At 36.2% G+C, this 26,248-nt stretch overlaps 2 protein-coding genes across 5 annotated transcripts in view; one reads left to right on the top strand and one right to left on the bottom strand.

Moving 5' to 3' along the window:
* Positions 1-18,037, bottom strand: part of LOC109045682 (calpain-15-like) — a 29,383-nt gene extending 11,346 nt beyond the window's left edge. Inside the window, exons 1-5 of one of the 4 annotated variants that reach the window (XM_042714787.1) lie at positions 15,339-16,463; positions 14,051-14,791; positions 5,710-7,165; positions 837-1,045; positions 245-428 (exon numbers count right to left, since the gene is read on the bottom strand). In XM_042714787.1, coding sequence (XP_042570721.1) covers positions 245-428; positions 837-1,045; positions 5,710-7,165; positions 14,051-14,235 — 2,034 coding nt within the window. In that variant the 5' untranslated portion in view covers positions 14,236-14,791; positions 15,339-16,463. Of the gene's footprint in view, positions 1-244; positions 429-836; positions 1,046-5,709; positions 7,166-14,050; positions 16,920-17,826 lie in introns of those variants that run through there. The other 3 variants (XM_042714788.1, XM_042714789.1, XM_042714790.1) reach the window with 3 other exon arrangements.
* Positions 18,038-21,102: 3,065 nt separating this feature from the next.
* The window catches only part of LOC109049402 (ankyrin repeat and fibronectin type-III domain-containing protein 1-like), a 70,868-nt gene continuing 65,722 nt past the window's right edge, over positions 21,103-26,248 (top strand). Inside the window, exons 1-2 of the mRNA XM_042714785.1 lie at positions 21,103-21,371; positions 24,418-24,482. Coding sequence (XP_042570719.1) covers positions 24,433-24,482 — 50 coding nt within the window. The 5' untranslated portion in view covers positions 21,103-21,371; positions 24,418-24,432. The remainder of the gene's footprint in view (positions 21,372-24,417; positions 24,483-26,248) is intronic.

The raw sequence follows: 26,248 nt of genomic DNA, 5'->3' as shown, positions 1-26,248 counted from the left end.
TAATTTGCATTTCAGATAAATGTAGATCTTATTTATGATCAATAAACAATATGTATGTATCCTAACTATTTGCGGTTACAATTAATTTATCACTCCCTCTGGTTGTCAAGTAGGTAAAAATATGCAATTATTTACTTTGGATGACAATATTTGAAAACTGCTCAGTGATCGTCATGATCAGTCTATTAATTGCAAGCTCGTAAAATCAGTCCTAACAATCAAACTCAAGCACAGCAGCAAAAACCTGTGAGAAGAGCAGAAATCCGTATTCATCGCAGGGCAGCATGTCGTCCACCAGAACCGTCGTCCACGTCCCGTCCTTACAGAGCCGGACCTGATACGCTCCCTCCTGGCATATGGTTCTGGTGATCATTACACGCTCCACCAACTCGGGCCGCTCCGCTAGCACCGCCAGAGCGCTTAGAAACCTGTGAAACATGCGACACACCGCCAACATTTCACTCCTACATCACTAAACTACACTGAGCGCAGCTAAACTGGACTCCACTCCAGGTCATGTGACAAAAATAGTGTTTAAATACATAATCAGAGTTGGGGAAAGTTACTTTTAAAAGTAACTAATTGTGTTACTTTTGTGTTGTCACCTGAGCTGGGCTTGCTTATTTATTTTTTATAACAAAGAACTCATAAGTTGTATTTTTGGCAACTGTAAAGGCCCTACTAGTTACAAGAAAAAAGTCATCTGATTCCAAAACTTGTGTTACTTGTAACTACTACTGTGCGTAACACATACTGATACACTGTATACTGAGCTGTAAGCAGTAAACTAGCACTCCACTCGAAAACTCAACCATAGAGAGACATGTTTCTCTTACCAGCAGTTTCCCAGAAGGCCTTGCAGTATGTCAGAGGGGCGGGGCGTCCTGAACACGGACCACTTCACGCCACGATCCTTAAAGTTATTGCAGTTAATCTCGTGAGGGCGTAGCCACTTTTTGATTCGCTGCTGGACGCTGTCGTTCTCGGGGAACCCGACCGAACGCGGACCGGGGGGGAAACTGTCATCCACGAAGTTCACCGCGTTCTACAACAAACAAGAATTCAGGCATCGCACACAAATTAACCAACGTTTGCCATTATTAATTCATATGTATTTAACATATGTGACCCTGGAGCACAAAAGCAGTCTTAAGTCTCTGGGGTATATTTGTAGAAATAGCCAAAAATACATTGTATGGGTCAAAATTATTGATTTTTCCTTTATGCCAAAAATCATTAGGATATTAAGTAAAGATCATGTTCCATGAAGATATTTAGTAAATTTCTCACTGTAAATATATCAAAACTTAATTTTTGATTAGTAATATGCATTGCTAAGAACTTAATTTGGACAACTTTAAAGGTGATTTTCTCAATATTTAGATTTTTTTGCACCCTCAGATTCCAGATTTTCAAATAGTTGTATCTCAGACAAATATTGTCCGATCATAACAAACCATACATCAATGGAAAGCAATCGAAAAATTTACACGTAAGACTGGTTTTGTGGTCCAGGGTCACATATAAAGTTTTTAAATTTGTAATATATTTTTAATAAATATGCTGTAAAATAAGTATTAAAAAATTAAAAAGTATGTAGATCTCGTTTGCATTCATTAAAATGTATAGAATATAATATTAATTACAATTTTAATATAACGTTGTAATAAATAGTGTATTTCATTTATATCATTTGTCACCAAATTATATAAATGATATAAATATTTAAATTTATGTTTTTCATCACTTAATGTCATTTTTCATCAAGAAATAATGTATATATATATATAAAATTAATTGCAATTTTACTATTATATTTTTAATAAATAGGGTTAAAATTGATTTTTTTTTTTAACATTTATATAGATCTCATTTGTCATCCATCCCTCCATATACAGAGATACATATATGTGTGTGTGTATAACTAAAATGTTGCTGTTTTTAATAAATATCATGTAAAAAGATTGTTAAATCTATGTAGATATCATTAAATAATATGCATATTATATACAGGCAGGAAGTAATTGTGCATTTTCACTCTATTTACCCTAAAACTACACAAACTTTCACGCTAAAACATCAACTTCTGTTCACTTCGTGTGTTAGTGTGCACATCTTTATAGAGTCAACATGCTGTGCATCATATGAAGATGCAGCAAAGAGGGAGGAAACATGTAAATTTGCAAAAAAAACTGCAGCAGATAAAGCTTCAAAAAACATTCTCACGGACAGCAGCAGCTCACGCTGCACCTGATTTTTTTTTCTTGCAGGAAAGACACGTGTATGCTGGAGAAATAGGGGTCATTTTGACTCTAGGGAGCTGTTTAATTGCTGCCGCAACCGTTTCTAAAAATACGTCTCCCAAGTTGCGAGCGCACACAGACGCAGATCGGAGGGGCTGCTGGGAAAATGCATGCAGACATGGAAGTGTGGTGAACTTGTGTTTGAGATGTCTGAAATCCCATTTGCAAAGAGAAAGAGTGCTGGTATAACTATGCGATTATTAATCATATTATTTATTTTATTACATAATGTGCAGAAAAAAATACATTTTGAATAGCTTAGACAGGTTCTAAACTTAGTTTGTGATGCATCATTTTTCATTATGTAACTATTCTGAAGTGAGAACATCTGGGTCGAATCACAGCTGCGCTGAGACCTGAAATGAATATTCATCCTGGTTGATCTGATAACGGTTTTTAGATCCGATCAGAGCATCTTCAGGGATGCTTACGACCACATCACATTTACAGTGTAAACACTAACACATCCTGACGTGCCCCAAAAACACCCAAGGACCTTCTAGTCATGTAACACATACCAAAAAAACAAACAAAAAGATGTACTTCATCTTAGAGAAAACCTGAGGATTCATATCATGTTGCATCGACCCTCCTGCGGAAATAATGCATGTAGTCAGGAAACCACAGAACATGGAGAATCTCAAGAGGTTACTGGAGAAGCAAGTGAGACAAGGAGTGTTTTGGAGCAGCATCCAAATATATTTAACCTCTAAGATGATACTAACAAGTCATTAATGTAGAGATCGTGAGTTGGATCAAACTGTGGCTTATCTTGATTTCAACCTTTGGTTTGTACCATCACAGGTCTTTAAGAGCGGTTTGTCTGCACGAGGAGGAAATACAAAGGTCAGTCTGATTTGACTACCAATCTCAAGGCTAAATGTAAAAAATAACCAGAGATATACAGTACAGACCAAAAGTTTGGAAACACATTACTATTTTTAATGTTTTTGAAAGAAGTCTCTTCTGCTCATCAAGCCTGCATTTATTTGATCAAAAATACAGAAAAAAACAGTAATATTGTGAAATATTATTACAACTTAAAATAATAGTTTGCTATTTGAATATACTTTAAAAAAATAATTTATTCCTGTGATGCAAAGCTGAATTTTCAGCATCATTACTCCAGCCTTCAGTGTCACATGTAACATCCAGTCTATCACATGATCATTTAGAAATCATTCTAATATTCTGATTTATTATGAGTGTTGGAAACAGTTCTGCTGTCTAATACATTTGATGAATAAAAGGTTAAAAAGAAATGCATTTATTCAAAATAAAAAAAAAATTCTAATAATATATATTCTAATAATATATTTTCTTTACTATCACTTTTTATCAATTTAACATCCTTGCTGAATAAAAGTATTGATTTTATTTAAAAAAAAGAAAGAAAAAAAATGACTGACCCCAAATTACTGACCAGTAGTGTATATTGTTATTACAAAATATTTATTTAAAAACAACTTTTTTTTTTTACTTTTTATTCATCAAATTATCCTAAAAAAGTATCACATGTTCTGAAAAAATATTAAGCAGCAGAACTGTTTCCAACTTTGATAATGAATCATCATATTAGAATGATTTCTAAAGGATCATGTGATAATGATCCTAAAAAATTCAGCTTTGCATCACAGAAATAAATGATAATTTAAAGTATAATAAATTTAAAAACAATTATTTTCAATTGTAATAATATTTCACAATATTAAATTTTTTTCTGTATATTTGATCAAATAAATGCAGGCTTGATGAGCAGAAGAAACTTCTTTCAAAAATATTAAAAATAGTAATGTTTCCAAACTTTTGGTCTGTACTGTAGATATGTCAGAGATATCAAGAAGTTTCAAAGTTCCTAGAAACACATCTGAAAGGAAAACTCCTGATTAAAGCAGATCTTTGAGAAGCTGCTGAAGTTGTATTTACGAGTCCCAGAATCAAGGAAGCAGTTCAATTTAAAAGATGAAGAACTCCGCTTAGAGCGGTTTTAAGTGCAAATGATAAATTACCCAAACACTTCTGTGTTCTTTTCCGGAACCTTTTACTGAATATGGAAAAAGATCAAGAACGAGAAGAACTTGAGAATTAGCATTTCAGCCCCGTCGACGGTGAATCATTACACCCTCGACTCACAAGAGCACACGGTCACTTACTTCTGAGGGACGCTCCTTAAACATCCCTTCTGTCTGAACAGAACAACTGCTGTCAGCATCTCCTCAAACACAAAGTCTGAGCATTTTCCCCTCGATTAAGGTCAGAAATATATCAAATATTTAGCAGATATGAGGAGCGCCGCTGTTCTCATGCTCTGCTTGTCTCTGATCCGTTTCATACCAAAGAAAATGTCAACAGAATAGAGTAGTATAACGTTTAGACAATGGAACATTAGTATTTAGGAGGGTCAAGTGTGTAATATATATATATATTACAGTATAGTGTGAACACTACAAATGAGACCACTAGAGATGCACTGGTGTATCAATCACTGACATTTAAACTGATATTTAAAACAGACGGTTCATTAAAAATTAATAAAGTACATCTATTGTGCTGGATAAGGTCTATAACTTGGTTCTTGAGCAGCAAATCAGCATATTAGAATGATTTCTGAAGGATCACATGACAGTGAAGACTGGAGTAATGATGCTGAAAATTCAGCTTTACATTACGGGAATAAATTACATTTTAAAATATACTGCGATAGAAAACATTTATTTTAAATTGTAATAATATTTCACAATTTTACTGTATTTTTTGATCAAATAAATGTAGCCTTGGTGAGCAGAAGAGATCTCCTAAAAAAAAAAAAATTGGTAAAGACTCCAAGTCTCTTTGGATATCTTGTAAAAATATAGTAAAACAAAATTAGTTAAAATAACTAAGGTCAGTTTTTGAATGTTTTGACATTCAACTGCATATTTTTATATGGAAAGCATCATTCCACTTTCAGGATTAAATTAAATGGACAGCTTAAATCAATTTGACCAATTCTGACAACATTCCTGTTAATTAAATTTATTTTAATATCATTGTATTGTCACTTAAATTAAGTATCATTCCCAGGACTTATTCATTTGTTCCACATTTTAGGTAAATCGAGGCCACTAACTTTTTTTGTTGAATAATGGTCACAATTTAACAATTAAAATGACGGAACAAATCGCTACCTAAAACGGGAGCACAAATTAATTAATTTTATTTAAAATGTGGCCACAAAATAAAAAAGTATTTTTTTTCTGCATATCTTGGGGGGGAGGGGTCACTGCAGATGAGAGTATCGGACGATATTTGTTAAAATCAGTATCATATATGCCAAAAAAGTAAGAATCTCTGCATCTTTAGACGCTGCTTAACATATTTAAAAATACTACACAAATCATTTTAAATCAAACTGACAGTGTCTTACCTCTCTACAGAAGCTGACAATATTTTCCCACAATTCCTTAGCCTCTCCCTCATCCGTGCGTCTGCGCGTCTCCACATGCATGCTCTCCCGGCGTTTGAGCGGTTTCCCGATTTTCCTCTGATTCAGGTACTGCTGCGGGGTGTGACATGCCGCGCAATGCTTCATCCTTGCTTCGTTCAAGAGCGTGCAGGCAGGACACGTCCACTGACATGTGCTCTTGTCCTGCGCAGACGGGGATGAGATGGAGGAAGAGGAGGCGGGAGTAAAGGCACGCGAATGCTGTTGTTTCCGAGAACATGACGAGCAGTTGGACGGCTCAAAGAAACCGTGTAATTTGGACGATCCGCAGGCCGTGCAGTGGCCCGTGCCTGTCGGGTTGCGCAATGTACATTTGGAACATGCCCACGAGCTGAAGTCTGGACTGGACGGCGATGCCGGCGTGAATCGCACCGACTCGCCCAGTACGTCGATGACGTCACCGCCCGAACCCGGCCGCGACCCTCGACATGTGTCGCAGCGGCCGGCGGATGATGAGGGAGGAGCTGTGGGGGCGGAGCATCCAGGGCACTTCCAAGAGGGCGGAGACGTGACTGGAGGGGCGGGGTTGTTAGGCTCCTCCTCCAGCACACTCAGGCGCTTGAGTGAGTAGTTGTCTGATGGTGGGAGGGGCTTGGGTTTGGTAGGCGGGCAGGTTGAGGGCGAGGTTGGCGAGGGGGCAGGGTTCGGGGGCCGGCCAGGGGGCGGGACTTCCCTTCGGCTGCGAGGCACGGGGTTATTCTGAAGCGAGGACAGGGAAGGGGGCAGAAACGGGACGGGGGGTGGAGAAGGGGTTTCAGAAGGTGCTTGGGGTGGAGAATCTTCAGTCAGATCGATGAGAAGTGGCACGGATGCTCCCGCCGCTTGCGTGGGAAACCCCGCCACGGGTGTGCGCACTTCCGGGACCACTAGCGCTTCAGGAGGGATTTTCGGTAACGAGAGTTTCCTCGGACCACCACATGCCGAGCATGATAATGCCACCGGAGTATTCACTAAAGTACAGCGAGGACACGCCCACTCTAATGACCCCTCCCCTAGCACAGACACCTCCCCATTGGATTCTGCGCATCGGGACTCCCCATTGGCTACCTGACCTTTGGCTTCAGGGCTGGAGGCGGGCTCTAGTGGAGTGGGCGGGGGCTGCTTGGGTGGGAGGGGTCCGTTGGGCGTAACTGGAGGTGCTCCGCACACAGAACATGAGCCTAATCCATGGTGATTGGTCACAGTGCAACGGGGGCAGGACCAGCGAGGTTCCTCAGCACTGCTGAGGCGCAAAATATGGTTCAAATCCGGCTTCTGCCGAGGAGCTTCACAAATAGAGCAGCGTAAGGAGCCGCTGGAGTTAAGAAACGTGCAGCGCCCGCATGACCAATCAGAATTCCTCACAACTGCTGCCATCGAACCAGGAGAATGAGAGTGACTGAAAAAGAAGGAGAGAGATAAAACAATCAGTTATGGAATTAAAGCCCAAAGTACACAAAAGAGAGCAGAATGGAGTTCATAAAGAGAAAGGAATATGTAGAGGGGAAAATCACATAGCATTAAGTGAAGATAGACTAATAATAATTAATAAGGAAGATTAATAATAGAATGCATTATTAATAAAGCGACATGATGAATATGCCAATGTATTAACCCAATATTTCAGACACGTTGATTAATCAATATTTAAACTGAGATATTGGTCATATATAAAACCAATTTATTTGTTTTATGATATGTCTGAGGTCATTTAATGTCCAAAAAAAAAAAAAAAAAAAAAAACAAACTGGTAAATAGATAATAAAAAAATAGGTAAATAAATTAATAAACATTCTTAAAGGTAGACAAACAGGATACATATTTTACGTGCACAAAAATAAGATCTACATAAGAATTTTAAGGTGCATTTGAGGGGTGTGTGTGTGTGTGTGTGTGTGTGTGTATATATATAAATAGAACATTTATTATGTAATATATATTATATACATTAGTTATAATAATATAGAATTATTATATATTTTATAAAACAAATATAAAATTTGTTTTAATTAATAAAATGAACAAATTAATAAACAAACTTAAACATAATTTTTTTTTAAAAGGAGACAAGGAATAGACACATTTTTTCAGTGCACTTGAGAAGTCTCTCTATATAAATATGTAACATAATACTTCCATAATTTTATATTATAATTTATCATTATATAATAATAATAATCCACGTTGCTTCCTAGATCTCAACCACTTAAAAAAAAAAAATAATCACACAATTTGACCATTACTATCAGTTATGAAATATCATTACTCTACATGAAAAAGGACAGTCTAAAGATCAACATTTGATGAATCAAAAGAGAAAACACCTAAAATAATAACAAGAGCATGCAAACATGACAAACTCTTTTTAAAACTGTTGTATATACTGTGGCCACTTGAAAATTGATACAAATATGAATCGTATGTATCTCTGAGGGGAACGGACTGTCTTTAGAAAAGTTAAGATGGTATTTTCTTTTCATCAGTAGCGCGGCGCTGCTTAGTTTACAGCGGTAACCAAGGAAACACCATATCGCTGCTGTTCCATGAGCGCCACCTGCTGTCAGAGAGTGAATCTGCGTCTCATTCAGTTTGTCAGCTGTTTTTGTTTTGTGCAGATGTTTTATGTAGTACATTTTCACAAAACAAAGTCAGAGCATTCAGATTTTGCTTCAAATTTCGAAATTACAATCTAATTTAGATTTAAAACTGCTCATGCTTGTGATCAAAATGCAGTCACAGCCTCTAATCTTAAATGGTTTTAAATTGTTATTTTATTTGTGTTATTCATTTATTCAATTTGGGGTTTGTTTTTAAATTTCAATTTAGTTTTGTTAGCTGACATATTTCAAATTCACAAAGAAATGCGCTGCATTTTGTCCAAGCATTTATATTTGTCTTAAATCTCATTTTGTTAAAAAGGTCATGAGAAAATCGTATCGTGAATTGAGTGATTTGTTACATCCCGAGTCCCGAGACATTTGGCCCAAAAACCATTGTATACATGCAGTAAGACATTTGTACTGTGAGTCACAGTCATTAGCACTGGTCTAACAGAACTGGCCCTCATCCCACTCCTCCCTGTGTGTGTGTGTGTGTGTGTGTGTGTGTGTGTACTATATGACTGACTCAGTAGTGAAACTAATTGTCGGCTCAAGGAGGATCCAGTTGATAAATAATGCAAAGAATCAAAGCTCGTCTGCGTATCTGATCACATTGTGTGCATTCTGCAGTGCATGCTGGGTGTGTTCGATGACCTATTAACACTGCTGGAAGGCAGGGAATTATTGGTGGAGTATGCGATATAACAGCATTCCAACAGCATCATGTTTTTGGCTTGGGGCTGATGAACATCATGTAAGAACTATGTTGACTAGAATCCATTTAAAACGATCACATTTGAGTCACATTAGAAAGATCGAGAAAATCTGGGACAGAGGAAATCTGAGGTTAGGAAACACCTTTCATTACGCAAACGAGGAAAGGACATGATACGAGGTGAAAGAGAATGGAAAGATTTTTATGAATTAATATGGACGTGTGCATTCAGGCCTGATGTGTCCTCTACAGAGAGACTGTCACACTTTAACTCCAGTGAATATTTCTCAGCATAACTCAACTGCTATATACACAAACCTTAAAGTCTCAGCTACAAAATAGATATTGTATTTGTATTAGCATCATTATTGGCCAATTTAAATAAATAAATAAATAAATAAATAAATATATATAAAGTAACATCAAAATATGAAGCCACTGTTTCAGCCAATGAATACTAGTTAATAAATTACAATTAACAACTTGCCTTAACCTGATATACATGAAAGCATATTTCCCAACAAACCAATAAAAATATGATGATTCTGGCATTTTTGTTTATAAGACAGACTTTTAAAAGTAACACACTTAACAATTGTGTGTATGTGTGTTAGAGAGAGACAAGCAGGGAGAGTTTATTCTGAATTGTGATTGGCTGAGGTGATAGGAGCTTGTTGCTATGGGAATAAATCCTCAGTAAAGCCTCAGAGGACAGCGACTCACTTTCTACCGATACAACACTCAGGAAACATCCTGATAATGATCAGACACACACACACACTCACTCACAATAGAGACGTACAGCTTGATTCATGGACGACATGTCACACTGGGACGTCCTACAGCACTCATGTCTCAAGTGTCAAAGGTCACAGCAAAAGTGAAGTGTTGTCGTTTTTTATTTTATTTTTTTGGATGCTTAAAAACTTCACCTCAGACAAACTTTGAAGAAAAGTAGATGGATATATATATATATATATATATATATATATATATATATATATATATATATATATATATATATATACACACACAATTTTTATTAAGAAAATAAATATATACATACACACACACAAACAAATTTATTTGGTTGTTTTAGGTCATGTCAAAGACATATAAGGTAAATAAGTCATTAAAAAATAGGAAAATAAACAATAGGATAAAGAAAAGTGATACATAATTTACAAACAAAGACAATCTGTACATCTATATAATTTTTAAATATAGCTAAAATATATTAGTTAAAATAATTTAAAATAGATTATATTTTAATAATAAATATCATTTATATATATATATATATATATATATATATATATATATATATATATATATATATACACAGTACAGACCATGTTTTTGAAAGAAGTCTCTTCTGCTCATCAAGCCTGCATTTATTTGAACAAAAATACAGAAAAAACGGTAATATTGTGAAATATTATTACAACTTAAAGTAATAGTTTTCTATTTGAATATACTTTAAAAAAAAATAATTTATTCCTGTGATGCAAAGCTGAATTTTCAGCATCATTACTCCAGCCTTCAGTGTCACATGTAACATCCAGTCTATCACATGATCATTTAGAAATCATTCTAATATTCTGATTTATTATGAGTGTTGGAAACAGTTCTGCTGTCTAATATATTTGATGAATAAAAGGTTAAAAAGGAACTGCATTTATTCAAAATAAAAAAAAAATTCGAATAATATATATTCTAATAATATATATTTTCTTTACTATCACTTTTCATCAATTTAACACATCCTTGCTGAATAAAAGTATTGATTTTATTTAAAAAAAGAAAGAAAAAAAAATACTGACCCCAAATTACTGACCAGTAGTGTATATTGTTATTACAAAATATTAATATTTTAAAAAACATAGCTTCTTTTTTTTTTTTTTTTTACTTCTTATTCATCAAAGTATCCTAAAAAGTATCACATGTTCTGAAAAAATATTAAGCAGCAGAACTGTTTCCAACTTTGATAATGAATCATCATATTAGAATGATTTCTAAAGGATCATGTGATAATGATCCTAAAAATTCAGCTTTGCATCACAGAAATAACCCCACTGAAAATCTATCACTTGAAGACTGCAGTGCACAAACGCTCACTAGCTGACCATCATTTAAGACACTTGGAGGTGTAAATACGCGAAAACACAGAAATGGCTCACAATTTGACACAGACGGAAACGCATCACATAAAGTGCTTCTGAAGCTGCCTGGATTCTGTTAACACGAGAAATCCTTTAAAAAAAACACAGGGACATGTGGAGTTCTTGCACTGCTCAATCCTTATAAAAATAATATGACGGAATTGTTTTAGCAGTAAGAATAATTCATCCGCGCCTCGTCCTGTGCCATGTGACTCCAGCTGAGAGCTTGTTTCTTCTGAAACGCTGTTGTTTGAGCGGCTGCCCCGTCGAGTCTGTCTGTGGCGTGTCAGTTGATAAAAAGGTTGGTGACAGCCGTTTGTTTTACTCCCTGAACTTTTGGAAATGAACAGCCGCGTACAGCAGATGTTGCTGCAGAAATAAAGCCTGACAGCTGAACCTCTGTTTTCTTTACATCGCATGCCTGGATGGATAGGTCAACTCGTTTAAATATTCTACACGAGCATTCTCTTTTTGTCCCCTAGGTTCACTTACAATGAGAACCATGTACCTAAAAGCATGTTTGCTGTGATAATTTTATACATTAGGAGCATTTTTCAACCTCTCTCTGAGCCTTAACATCAAACAGGTAATTTTGCTATTGCACAATGAAGACTTCTATATGCAAATTACCTCAATTATGATTGGCTGATCTCAACATAACAGCATAGACACCCCCAAAATGAAACCTCTTCCATAATTTAATCACCCTTATGTTATCCCAAAAGCATTTTTGTCATATAAAGAAAGTCAATGAGGTTGGACACTGTGTGTTTATATATATTTATATATATTTGTATATAAAAAAAACAACAACTCCAACCCCCCCCAACACACACACACACACACACACACACACACACACACACACACACACACACACAGATAGATAAATAGATAGATAGATAGATAGATAGATAGATAAAATAAAATTGAATATGAGAAAAAATAAAAAAAGTCCACTAAAATATATTACTTGCATACTAAAAGTCAAACTTCTTCTGAGGCCAAATAGTAACTCTGTATGAGGAAAAGTCATTTTTAATGACTGCATATTAAAATGTTCACTCAGTCCCTCAGTTTCCTTTTTGTGCACATTCAAATATGGCGACCCAAGAAGTTAATGACAAGACATCAAGAAACCATTATGTTTGATGTTTTGATGATGAGAAACTTTGTCTTGAGGCACTTTATTCAATTACAAATTGTCATTTTTGGAGCTGGAAAATCCTCCTTTATTCACTTTCACTGTATGCAAAAGAGCAGCACGAATAGTCTACTAAACATTTTCTTTTGTGTTCCACAGAAAATGAAAGTCTCACAGATTTGGGTGAGAAAATGATCTTCCTTTTTGAATGAACTATCGTTTTGAACATCAGCACTTAGCTACTCTTTTCAACGTACATGCTGAAGATTCAGCTCCACCACACCTGCCTCGACATGTAACACAAACAGAAGAACGTCAAAGATATGTTATCAACATGTGCGCACACACACACACAAAACCTCACGGGTTCACGGGGTGCCCCTGGCAAACAGTGTTAAAGGGAAAATCCTCTAGTAAAAGGATGCCTTCAGTCGAAGTGGCTGCAATACCATCTGCTAAAACCAGACCATCTGCTTATCACACACTCACACACACACAGAATCTGTCCAAGAAGTTTCAGCTATACACTGTTTTGACACACACTCCATTAAACATGATCCTACTAAACTAAATACACTAGCATTCAAAGGTTTGTGTTTGATTTTTCCTTTTTTAAAGACTCTTCTGCTCACCAAGGCTGCATTTATTTGAACAAAAAATCTGTAATATTGTGAAATATTAATACAATTTAAAATAGCTGTTTCCTAATGTAATATTTTTTTTTAAATTATCGTTACTCCAGTCTTCAGTGTCACATGATCCTCTCATTCTAATATATTTATTTGCTGCTCAAGAAACATTTCTGATTATTAGCAATGCTGGAAACAGCTGTGCTGCTTCATATTCTTATGGAAAGCAGGATAATACTTGAAATAGAAATCTTTTGTAACATTTTAAACTCTACTGTTACTTGATCAATTTAATGCATCTTTGCTGAATAAAATTGAATGGTGGTTCAAAATGCATCAACAACCAAGAATGCAAAATGAACTTGAAATGACATTCTCAACTCATTTTTTGCATTTCCAAATGAAATCTAGGGCAGGACTGGATTATTGAATGGAGTAAAGTGGGCAAACATTTTCTTCAGAATAACATGCACTGATAAAACGATCACAAAAAGACCAGGATCATGCACTCAAAATATATTTAGGCTTAAATTTAAGATTTATGTATTTGAATTCCACTTCCATGCATTTGGATTACACAGTTTGAACATAAACAAACTAATAAATGCAATGTGATGCATATTTATCATTCATACACAAAAGAAACAGGTCAGATTTCTGTAATAATGTAAGTTCTGTAATAATAATAATAATTTCTGTAATGTTCATACTTTTTAACTGAATAAATTTAATTATTTTCACAATTAACAGAGGCATGCTGTTTCTAAGCAATTTGAATAAATTTATTTTAATTATAATAAAACCAAACTATGCCATGAGTTTTTTTTGTGACCTGTTTCATTGATGCGTGACTGACAAATATGAATCACATGAGGTTTATTAGTTAATGTAACTAATCCAAATGCATGCCCTTCAAATATATAAATCTTAAATTTAGGCATTAATATTATTTTTGTGTGTGTAAATAGACAATTTGACGTCATGTTGACCTTAAATCCCCTGATGAGATGATGCTGGTGCGTGCACGTGTTTACCTGCGCTCTCTGTGTGGGATAGGCTGCTGCTGCTGCTGTTGGCGTGTGATGAAAGTGGTTCCCCACACCGGACTGCTGTGGCTGGTCCTGAGCCAGCCCATCGGAGCAGCCGGTGGGAACGGAGCCGTGCCGAACCCGTGATCTGATTCTCTGTCCGTGGTCAGAGACGACGCAGAACTCCCCATTGCCACGAGCAACTTAGAAACGCACTCGCTGCGTCCTTCTGTTTGTCTTTCATGCACATAAATACACTCAAACACAAAGATCTACGGTTCTTGAGCTCAGTTAGGAGGGTCAGACATCTCCTCTAGTCTGCCAGAGATCAACATCAGGAAGTGGCTGTGATTGACAGGATCCACGGGTGCCGTTTTCCCCAAAGGTCTGCGAGGGCCGCGGGCCCTTCAGCTCAACAGGCCCAGTCTCTCTAAGCCTCAGGTGGCATTTAACCTGCCGTAACCTCGCCTGAGAGGAAGGACGACACTTCGGGGATGGCGGTACAAGACATTACTGAAGCCCTCGAGAAGAAAACACGCCGTTTATGGGTTTAAAAGAGGAACTTTGACGCAGCGAGAAAGTTTCCAGTCTCCATTCCCGTCTTGTTTTTCTATGCGTCTGGTTGAGTCACAGCACAGTCCCTCTAATCATGTTCACTGCCTGTCTCTCTCTCTCACTCTCTGTCTGTCTGTGGCTCATCTTTCCGCAGCTGTCACCGGGATTACGATGCGTCACATTTCATCCAGCCTGCAGAAGCAAATATTCCTTTCATCGCAAACAAACATCAGCGTCCAGAGAACAAGCATATGAATATGCGTGCGTCTATGCATGCGAATGAGTGCATGTATGTGTGCATGCATTTAATCAGCGATGCATGCGAAGACCAATTTTAAAAACTATTTCAAGCCAGTACAGTACAATCTGTTAAAAACGTACTTCTAAGGGCATTTCAAGAGGTTTTAATTAGTTAAAAACATTATAAATATCGCAAATTAAAATGGTAAATAATATGTTTTTAAATTAAATATAAAAATTAAGGTATTCTTCCTGATACTGATAACCAATATTATTTTATGGCAAATATGACTGATATAATAAGTCTCCATGGTTTTGCATGCTTAAAAATAAACTTTACATTTTATATTTACGATCAGGAAATAAAACTATTTTAACGTTGAGCAAAAAGATCTTTACAAAGATGGCACTCACAGAAAAATAATAAGCATGTAATTCTGACCCAAATTATATTAATACAAATAATAATTAAAAGAAACACACACACACATTATAATACCTGCAAATACCAGTATAGCTACCACCAATATACCATCCACCCTAGTAAGCGTAGAAAATACAATCAGCCAGATATAAAAACAACATAACATATATGTGACTATGCATGCATGCAGGCAAGTGTGTGTGTGCAAACCCCTGTATAAACATCAGTGTGTATGCATGTGTGTCTCCAGCATCAGTGGACTCATAACATGGCATAGAGAGGGTATCTGACCCAGTGGAGGCCCTCAGCGGGTCAGACTGCAAGTGCTGCAGTGAATCTCGTCCTGTTTGTATAGATCCAGCTGCTCATCTCATCTAAAGCTCATGCAGATGTTCATAACGTGACAGCGACGGCTGTGAAGGTTCTCATCTGTCACTCCAGGCACCGGAGTATCAAGTTTGACACTCAGATCGTGACTATGAATATTTAACGGCGCAGAGAGGCTCGGGTGAGGTGCAGTGGTCTCGGGCCCGGTGAGGACATGAGCGCTCCGGTTCCGCCGGTTCTCCGGTCCGATGTGGGTCTCAGCTGCGGTCAAGAGTCAGAAGGACCGGGATGGATGATATAGAAAGATCCCTGCTGCGCGGTGCGGTTCGGTCGGTCCCGCGCGGTTCAGTGTGTGCCGGTTCGGTCACTTCTGATTCGGCTGGAGCGGATGATGATGATGATGGTGCTGCTGCTGCTGCTGCTGTCGCGCGCCGCATAAACACACACAGCAGCCGAACTGCAGCGGTGTTTCCATGCATCTCCTCACGGGACTCATGATGACAGCATGCGTGTGTCTAAAGCGCACTTTGATGTGCATGCATATGATGCTGTTATTAATTTGATTCGGTTCTTCATTCAGCCCGTTCCTCTCCAGCACGCGCAGAGATGAGCGAGGATTACAGCGAGTCAGCAGCGCGCATGCGCAGACTCGACCTCTTCTACAGGATTTGGATTCTCTTGTTTTTCTCAAGTATAAATGTACACAAATAATCTAGACTATAAGTGGGTGAATCTCACAAAGCCTGTCAAGAGCACGTCCGGGTCATATTGCATCTCAAAATCATAAGAAGAAATACCTAATAAATTATTAATTTACAAAATATAAACTATTTCTGAATTATAACATTATTATTTTTTGACAAAATGTCTTGGAAGAGACCTAATGAATACAAAATGAATGTTTTAGTGTAAGTCAAACACAGGAAATTCTATGCAAATTAGGCTATGTTATTGCACTTTCGTAATTACTCAACCTGTAGCCTAAAACCAGCCTGACAAGATCTTACGTACAAGTACGCATACAACAGATTCTTGTTGTGTGAGAGAGCCGATGTGTTAAACCACTTACAGAAACCACAACAGACTCTATTATGGACCACGTTAACTGACAAGACATGCATTCAATACTTAAGACATGTGACACTGATGACAGCAGAGTGAAGGAAAGCTAAGTGTACTCAAACTCTATGCACCTAAGAGTTTTTATTTTAGAGTTCTGAAACATTATTTGAGTATTTCCTACCTAAGTTAGCAAATTAAGCACACACACACACGTTTGTTTTTGTGAATTGTGGGGACATTCCATATGCATAATGGTTTTTATACTGTACAAACTGTATGTGCTATTGCTCTACACCAACCCTACACCTAACCCTACCCCTTACAGGAAAACTTTGTGCATTTTTACTTCTCACGGAAAAAAAAAACTCATTCTGTATGGTTTACAATCATTTTGAAAAATGGGGACACGGGTTATGTCATCATAAGTCACCCTCCTCTTGTAATACCTGTGTCATACCCATGTCATATACAAAGTTGTGTCTGATATGTCACAAAACACACACACACACACACACACACACACACACACACACACACACACACACACACACACACACACACAGTTTGACTGTATATTCAGAGCCAACTGACCAATGAGAGACATATTGCTGGATACAAAGACAAACAGACAAGTTAACCACTAGATCTACTAAAACTAAAACAGTCTTACTGATAAAAACTGAACATGATCTGATGATCTAAAAACAGAACTGAGAACTAAAGAGAGTGAATGCCTTTCAGTCTCAATGAGGAATTGATGATGATTGATCAGTATGTTTATATTATTCATATACTTGAGCATCTTCAAAATGATTGATATGACAGACTTGTCACATCTCACAATTTCAGCCTTTGAAGAATATTTGCTCATCTCAGAATTCCCTTCCTAGTTCAGAAGCATCAATAAAGCAGAGTCTAAACCAAAACCAGCACTTAACCTATGACTAAACCAGAGGTTGAACTATTATGAAACCAGCGTTCGAGTTTACAGCGAACCGTTCCTTCAGTGACAGTGTTACACTGTATCACTTCGCCAAGGAAGTTGCAAAGAAAGAAACGATACAATGTAACATTTGATGTGACTGTCACACCGTATATAAACACATCTACATCAGATTACCTACAGCTCGACATGTGAGGTTTGTTATGATCTATTTAATCTGTGTGATCTTACTTGTGAAGCACAGGGAGACCTTTAGATGGACTGATGATCTTCTCTTCCTTGACTTGCCCGTTTAACTTTCCCTTCTGTTGTCCGAAACGACTTATTTCTTCCTCAAACCTTCATATAAACGCGTCTTGACTCTCCACGAGCTCCCTTTTCCTCCGATCCATGCTCGTTTGTGGATGAGCTGATGTGTGATCTGGCTGCTTCTACCAACTACTTCAATAACCCAGCGATCCTCCATCCTCCTCTATGGAAATAATCACAAGAAACAGATCGCCGCGCAATCTCCGTAAATCCGCGCTGGAAGCCCGCGCTGCGCTGGTAAGAATGCGTAGCTCTCGTGAAGGATCCGGATTTCTGAAACTCGTTTCCCAAAATGCCTTGTGTGTATCGGAGAGAGAGATACATTCTTATTGGACCGCAAATGTTGTCGGCCTGTGAGTGTTTCCTAGGAGACGCACGGGGTTATTCCTACAGGGGGCGCTCGACGGCCCAGAATCCTCATTGAGCCCATAGACATATAAATAGTATTTATATGTCTATGATTGAGCCGCGTTCAAATACCACGACGTTTTTATTTATTGAAAATATATATATATATTTTTTTAGATGAACGAGTTACAAAGATTCATAACAGAAATGCAAATCACAATCTGTCTCAACAGTGTTTATACAATTATTATATATATAAATATATATATATATATATATATATATATATATATATAATATATATATAGAGTATATATATATATAAAAAACTCAATCAGTCCACACAATCAACTGTGATTGGTCCATCTTGATTAGCGCTGAGAAAAGTAACAGGTTTCAGGTGACGTGCCTTCAACCTCATCAGCGCCTTGACAATATTTACACACGAATAAAGACAGTAATGTGTCGTTGAATTGAAAATAAGCAGTGAAGAGTTAAAACATGATAACAGGTATCGTACTTGAATAATTAGAGACAACATCTAGGCCTCTGAGCATTATTTTCTACAGCCTTTCATTCTATGCTATGAGAGAGAAAGTCCCGGATGTGGGTAAATCGAGTCGGTTTTCTCAACAAACTGAACTAAAACCGAAACTGAGCCTTTGGTAAATTACACAAGGATGATAAGGAATAACTAAATGTATTTAAATATTCAATGATATCAATACTTTATTCTAATCATAAATGTGTTGTTGAGGAAACATTTGCTGTGAAACTCACAGGCGACGTGTCTTGTTATTGGTGATTAATAATTTACATGTAGGCCTACATTATATTTTCACTATAAAATGCAAAGCAGTGAGTTGAGGTGCCACTATTGTTTTGGTGGTGAATAGCGTCATTTAGCGGAAGAAGGACAGCACTGTTGAAGAGCAGTAACAAAATGTGTAATAAGAGCTGATGGAACACGAATAAAAACGTTCCAAGTGTTCCATCTAGTGGTTAACAGTGGAAGTTCTGAGAAAATACAACAAGCATAGATAGAATTATAATTAGCTATTATGAATGTATCCTAAGGCTTATTTGCAGGTTGAAAGAAAGAACAGCAAAAAAAAACAAAAAAAAAAGCAAAAAAAAAATAGATATTGTCTGTTCAAAAAATATTTTATAAACCTTAATCAATCCAAGTCTCAAATATCATTTGCGTTTGCATTTAATTTCAAGTTCTTGTACCAGTTTGCAGAAAAATTACTTCTGGGTGCTTCAGCGAAGGAAAACTTTAGGGTTCCACAGAAATAAACAACCACATAGAGATTTTGAACAATATGAGGTTGAGTAAATAATAACTGCATGTTCTTTTCTGGGTGAACCGTCGTTTTAAAGAAACTTTCTTTACAACTACTCACAAATTTCCTCTTCAGTTTGACTTTTGGATCGGCGAAGCTCCTCCTCTGAGTGAACATTTTAATATGCAGCCATTAAAAAGCCATTAAAAACAGGACTTTTCTGCTTCAAGCAGTTCTTATTACAACAAGCATAGATAGAATCATAATTAGCTATTATGAATGTATCCTAAGGCTTATTTGCAAGTTGAAAGAAAGAACAGCAGAAAAACAAAAACAAAACCATATAATGGATTAAATATATAGTCCGTAGAGATGTTAACAATCCTTAGTTTAAATGAGTATGATTATATTAGAATTAAACATTTATTATTAATAGAGTCATAAATAATAACATAATTCAGATGTGTTTGGTGCAATGATCCTTCAAAGCTCTGCTAGCAGGTCTTTGTACTAATCCAGCGGCCAGTTGCATAAACAGTCTGTGTTTTACGAATTAGATTAATTAGCAGTTAAACCAATCTTATTTTTAGGCTTCAGATTAGAGCAGTCTACATCTTTATGTAACTGATTTTAAAAAGTTACGTTTTGCATTAAATAATTCGTTTAACTAGACTAACCTTTAACACTAGTCTGCAGTTTATGCAACTGGCACTATATCTTGGCGGTGTTGGGGCAAAAAAAAGAAAATCCTAACTTCCCAGTTTCAGTAGCCATAGTCCCATATAGCATGTGAACAGATTTAATCCCGTGCCTTTCCTACAGCATTTCAGGCCTTGGTCGTGCAACTGAAGCAAACAATCAACTCTGGGGTTTTTTGTTTTTCTGCGATGTTGGTGTTATATTTTTTAACTTGGATGTTATAAGTTGCACTGATTAAATACAGCTGGATAAAACAAAAAACTGTGTCCATCACTATTTCAGTCTGCATAGGGGGGTGATCTTTTCTATACCCACTGTAGCTTATTTGTTTATTCATTTTTATTTGATAACAAATAACTCGAGATTTCAAGAATTCAACAAGTGCCCCTAATTGAACAATTGGCCATATTTTAAGTAACTGTCATCAAATATATATATATATATTTTTTTTCAAAGTATGTTAAAGGTATTATTGTCTAGACCAATACAATAGTACCAAAAGCATACATCAAACATTGCATGTCATTGTGGAATATAATGAACATTTCATATTAATAGACAAGAAAAAATAAGTCCAAGGCACTAACTTTCTTTGTTTTTATAATGTATCTTCATAACTATGAAGACGCAAGCCGATGACGTTGTCACGTGATACCTGTTACTTTTCTCAGCGCAGGTTAGAATTCGTTATTTTTAAAAATTACTTTAGAGTGATTTTAGCAGCGGATGTTCATTTATATATCATATGTGATTTTTAAAAATAATAATATTTAAACGAAAGCGCTTTTTATGTCTTGAAGAGCCAAAATCATTTCGAGCTCCGCGCGCGGCTCGGGTTAATGAGCGGGCGCGCGCCCCCTACCGGAAGAGAGGTCCGCGTCACAAAGGAAACGGTTATTATTAGTAACATCTGATGCCCAAAATGTAGCCTCAGTAGGCAGTACACTGTTTAGAGATACGGGGAGCAAGTGAGTGGACACAATAAGAACCAAGCGAATCCGGTGCTTTCAGTTTTCATCGATGAAATCAGAAGAGACTCGAGAGAGATGAGAGGAGAACCAGACCTGAGGCTCAAAACTCTTTTGACGGAGGCGTCTGGAGTTTGGGAAACTCACCGACTTCTTTGTGTTGAAGGTTCGTGTGTGTTTATCAGACATTCCTCTGACTGACTGTGTTTGTTGTTCTCGGCAGTGAGTTTTCTGTCGCCGAACTGAAGCTAGTTTGGTAAATGTATTAGCTTTTTGGATTTGTAGGCTACAGGTTTTTGTTTTGCGCGCTCGTGTTCAGCGGTTGTCATGGCGATCAGATGTCGCTTTGAGTGCACGTTTACAGACACGCAAATGCAAATTCGGTTCCTTTGTGAAGATACCTGATTTTTTAATAACTGTGAGGATTTGTAGCATTTTTTTTGGCAGTTCTGAATGGCTTTGTCGGTAAGAATGTGTTTGTTTGTGCATATGTTTGTCTATCTATCTATCTCTATATGCAATTTCAATGTTTGTAGCAATAATCTATAAGGGTCCATGACAAATAATGATATCTACGAGGAGGAAAATGGAAAAATAATTTAAACAATATTTTTTATAAGGATTTTGTCATGTTTTATTTATAAATATTTAGTGTTTTTATCAATCCGTTTGTATTTATAAATGTAAACTGCAGTGTTTTAAATATATTTTCTGATTAAATTGCATAATTCTCAAGTGTTTGCATGTTGAATACATGTGAGTGAATTGAAATTATTATTATTATTAATAGGTTTAAAATTTCAAACATTTCTCAAGTAGTTTTTATACCAATATCATACAAATTTCAATTACAAATATCAATGAATTTTCTTGTTTCTCCATTTGACTTGAACAAAATGTGCCTTTTCATAAAAGGCCAAAATGTGTGTGTTTTTTTTTAAACAACTTAATGACCTCTCTGTGATGTCAAGATCATATTTCATGGTTTTCTTGTCACATGACATCAAAATGTCTTCCTATATGTTGACAACATCACACACAATGTTTTTTCAAATGTGATTAATTAGCTATTTAAAACAAATTTGCTTCTTAGTGCTTATTAAATATCATAAAAATAAAAAATTAAGAAAAGTCCTTATGTTTTCAATATTTACAGCTTTACTTTTACAGTGTTTTAAACCTAGACATTTTAATTTTAAACCCAGTGAAACATAAAAAAATGAGTTTTAGTTCAGAAATTGAAATGTTTCGTCGTTCAAGACGTGTTTTTTTATTGGCAGTGCACTGCATTTTCCACACCTTTATTGAATTTGCTGTATTGTAATACAGAACAAAAAAGTAAATAAATAATTTAATAGATTTGGACAATAAAATGGGTGTCTCGTCATTGAACCGCATGTAAAAACAACAGTTCATAGAAATCAAAAACATAAAAGTCTATGACGTTCCTATTTATAAAAAGTAAACACGTGAGCGAGTGTGTGTGTGTGTGTGTGTGTGAGGAAGTCAGATGGTAAGGTGTGTCCTGTATACAGCAGGGTCAGGAAAAGGATGAAATTGTTTAGCAAACAAGTTAATGAAATGTTTAGAAACATACGCATATAGCGGCTAAAGGAAAGGGCCGCTATTGTTGCTTGTTAGTTTAACAGATGGATCTCAAAGTGTGTGTGTGTTTGTGAGTGGGAGACGCCTGGATCGAGATGCATTTGTCCAGTTCCACAGGAAATGAGCTGCTATGAAGTGTGTAATTTCCTCCATTCATTCTGTTCAGCTTGTGAATCATTACGTGGATGGTGAAGTGGACTCTTTTATTTCCCGCTGACATTCAGAGAAGCGAGTCACAGGCGCGGGGAAGGTGAGCGCTGAGGGGGGTTGTGTTGAGTTGTTAGGTGGGTGACTCACAGGAATTACATTATCCAGTAAATATCAGCGGAAGGTTAACGCGGGTGATGGTTTGATTGAGAGATTTGTTAAGCAAATGATGATGACGTTTCCGTCATGCCAGGAGTTTTTGTACATGTTGAGCTGCAGCTCTGTTTGAACATGCAGAGACGCTGGAATACGACGGCTGGCGGCTTCTGTAGGGCTTATGTTAAACAGACACACACACACACACACACACACACACACACACACACACACACACACACAAAATAGTGCAACTTCCAGGATATAAGATTTCCTATGAGAAAAGCATGCATGATACAAAGCTGTTTCCTAACAGTTCTGACTTTCTCACAAATCTGACTTTTTTTTTTTTTACAAATTGCAAGTTTTCATTTTGAAATTATGAGATTATATCTTCCAATTCTGACTTTTGTTTTCTCTGAATTCATAGTTTACATCTTTCAATTCTGTTTTTTTTATGCAATAAAAAAAGGTAATTGTGTGTTTTTTTTCATCTCACAATTCTGACTTTTTTCTCTGAATTCCAAGTTTGTATCTCGCAATTCAGATTTTTTTTAAACCTGAATTCATAGTTTACATCTCGCAATTGTTTATTCGCAATAAAAAAACATAATTGCAACTTTTTATCCCACAGTTCTGACTCTTTTTGTATGAATTGCAAGTTTAATATCTCTCAAATCTGCATTAATACCTTGCAGTTCTGCATTTATATCTCATTTATATCTTGCAAAATTGATTTTGTTCCCTGAATTCTTAGTTTACAGCTCGCAATTGTTTTTTCCACAATAAAAAAGGTAATTTCAACTTATCTCATAATTCTTTTTTTCCTGAGAATTGGGGGTTTATATATTGCAATTCTGACTTTATATCTTAGAATTTGCAAGGAAAAAAGTCTTTACTGTGAGATAAAAAAGTCACAAAAGTCGCGTTTTTAAATTGTTTTGAATAAACAAGTGTCTGTACTAAAGGTTTGTGTCGCTCCTTTTGATATTGTTATAATCTGTTTCATGATAAAGGAATACATTGCATCGGTACAGAATTGTAAGAGTCAATATTTACGTTGTTAAATATGGGTTTGGAGTTACGTGAGGGTGAAAAGTTACTGTTTAGTTCACTTTTTCCTATCCAGTATAATCAAAAGTGTTCCTGATTAACAGCAGAGGTGTGTTTTTGAGGTTGAGTCGATTGGTTACAAACAGCAGTTAAAGGTGAAGAGGAACAACTCGAGTGATGATTCCTCTTTTCCTGCATGTGAACATGAACAGAAGCTGAAATCTAACCGTATGTGTCTGTGTTTCTCTCAGGATGTGTCTGGCGTGATGTTCGCAGGTTGTTATGCTGATGTATTCAGTACGGACACGCTGATGGAGTAAGTCTTCTCATTTTGCATTTCATTAACACACACATGAATATTCATTAAGTTTAAAAGCCCTAAAGACAGGCCTTGATGTACTGTGCTTTTAGACGACTATTCAGATGCCTATAAATCAGCCAGTATTTGGCCATGTTGAGATTATCAGCAGTGGCTGATTAAAACGAATGTTAACTCTCCCGTCTGTTGGTTTCAAAATCTACCAATTTGCTTTTAGATATTTGTGTGAATTTCAAATACTTATTGTGTAAAAATAACAGTTGAATTTCAGTGAACATGTGGACATGGTGTGTTGGTCTATATCACATATCATCCATCAGTTGCTTCTCCTTCTAGATCTAGTAACCCATGTGAGTTGATCACAACTCTGAACTATTTATACTATTCAAAAGTTTGGGGTTGGTAAGATTTTTAATGTTTTTATGTTTTTAATGTCTTTTCTGCTCACCAAGTCTGCCATTTATCTAATCAGAAATACAGCAATATTGTGAAATATTATAATAATTTAAAATAGCTGTTTTCTATGTGAATATATTTTAAAATGTAATTTATTTCTGTGATCAAAGCTGAATTTTCAGCATCATTACTCCAGTCTTCAGTGTCTTATGATCCTTCAGACATCATTTTAACAAAACATTTCTAATTATTATCAGTGTTGCTAAATTTTAAATTTTTGAATAGAAAATATAAAAAAAAAATTAACATAAATCTAAATCTTTTGTGACATTTTCAAAGTCTTTACTCTCAATTAAGCCTAATGTAATTAATGCATTCTTGCTGAATACAAGTATTAATTTCTTAAATATATTTTTGAATCTTATTGACACTAAACTTTTAGTCAATAGTGCACATTTTACTTATTTCTACGTTTATGTTTTAATGCCTTATTTCACTTGATGCATGTTTCTCCTAAATTAAATGGTAATTTAAAACAGGCATGTACGATATAACATCGCTCGTTATATTGGTTTATTATCACACATAACAAGAACATTGCTCATCTGTATCTGCCATAAAATGTGCATCCATAAAAACAGGCTAATTAAAAAAAAATAATCTTTAATTTACGTAAATACTCAGTCCCTTTACCGAGATGCCATATTAAGCTCAAATGTATTGATGCAATATTGATGAGTAGTGGTGAAAATAATTCTGTTTAACAGGAAGTATAATTTTGCTGAAATGATGTACGCACTTCCTGAGGGCATCACAGTCCCAGACTGAGTGTCATCTCATAAGTGTTTGATTTTAAAACCCATCATGTCTATAAAGGGATACATTATTGGCGTCATACGATGAGGCAGAGCGTTTCGTGAGTTGATGCTGGTTTAAGGTGAAAATAGTGACTTCATCTCCTCCTGCCACTCATTCATCATCATCCTGCCCACTGCAGCCCATATGTAGATTTAGTGTAGGAGGGTGTGGAGGCGGAGTCTTATTTAAACCTTTAAGGACAATTTAAAAGAATAGTTCACCCAAAAATGAAAATTTGCAGAAAATGCTCACTCTCAGGTCATCCAAGATGTAGATGAGTTTGTTTCTTCATCAGATTTGGAGAACTGTAGCATTGCATCAGTGTCTCAGCAATGGATGCTCTGCAGTGAATGGGTGCCGTCAGAATGAGAGTCCAAACAGCTGATAATAACATCACAATAATCCACACCACTCCAATCCATCAGTTAATGTTTTCTCAAGTAGACAGCTGTGTGTTTGTAAGAAACAAATCCATCAAGACGTTATTAACTTTAAACCATGGATTCTGA

Source organism: Cyprinus carpio, chromosome A24 (genome assembly GCF_018340385.1).
Source record: "Cyprinus carpio isolate SPL01 chromosome A24, ASM1834038v1, whole genome shotgun sequence".
Taxonomy (NCBI): domain Eukaryota; kingdom Metazoa; phylum Chordata; class Actinopteri; order Cypriniformes; family Cyprinidae; genus Cyprinus; species Cyprinus carpio.
The sequence above is the reverse complement of the archived record's forward strand: the minus strand, read 5'-3'. Positions and strand labels throughout refer to the sequence as shown.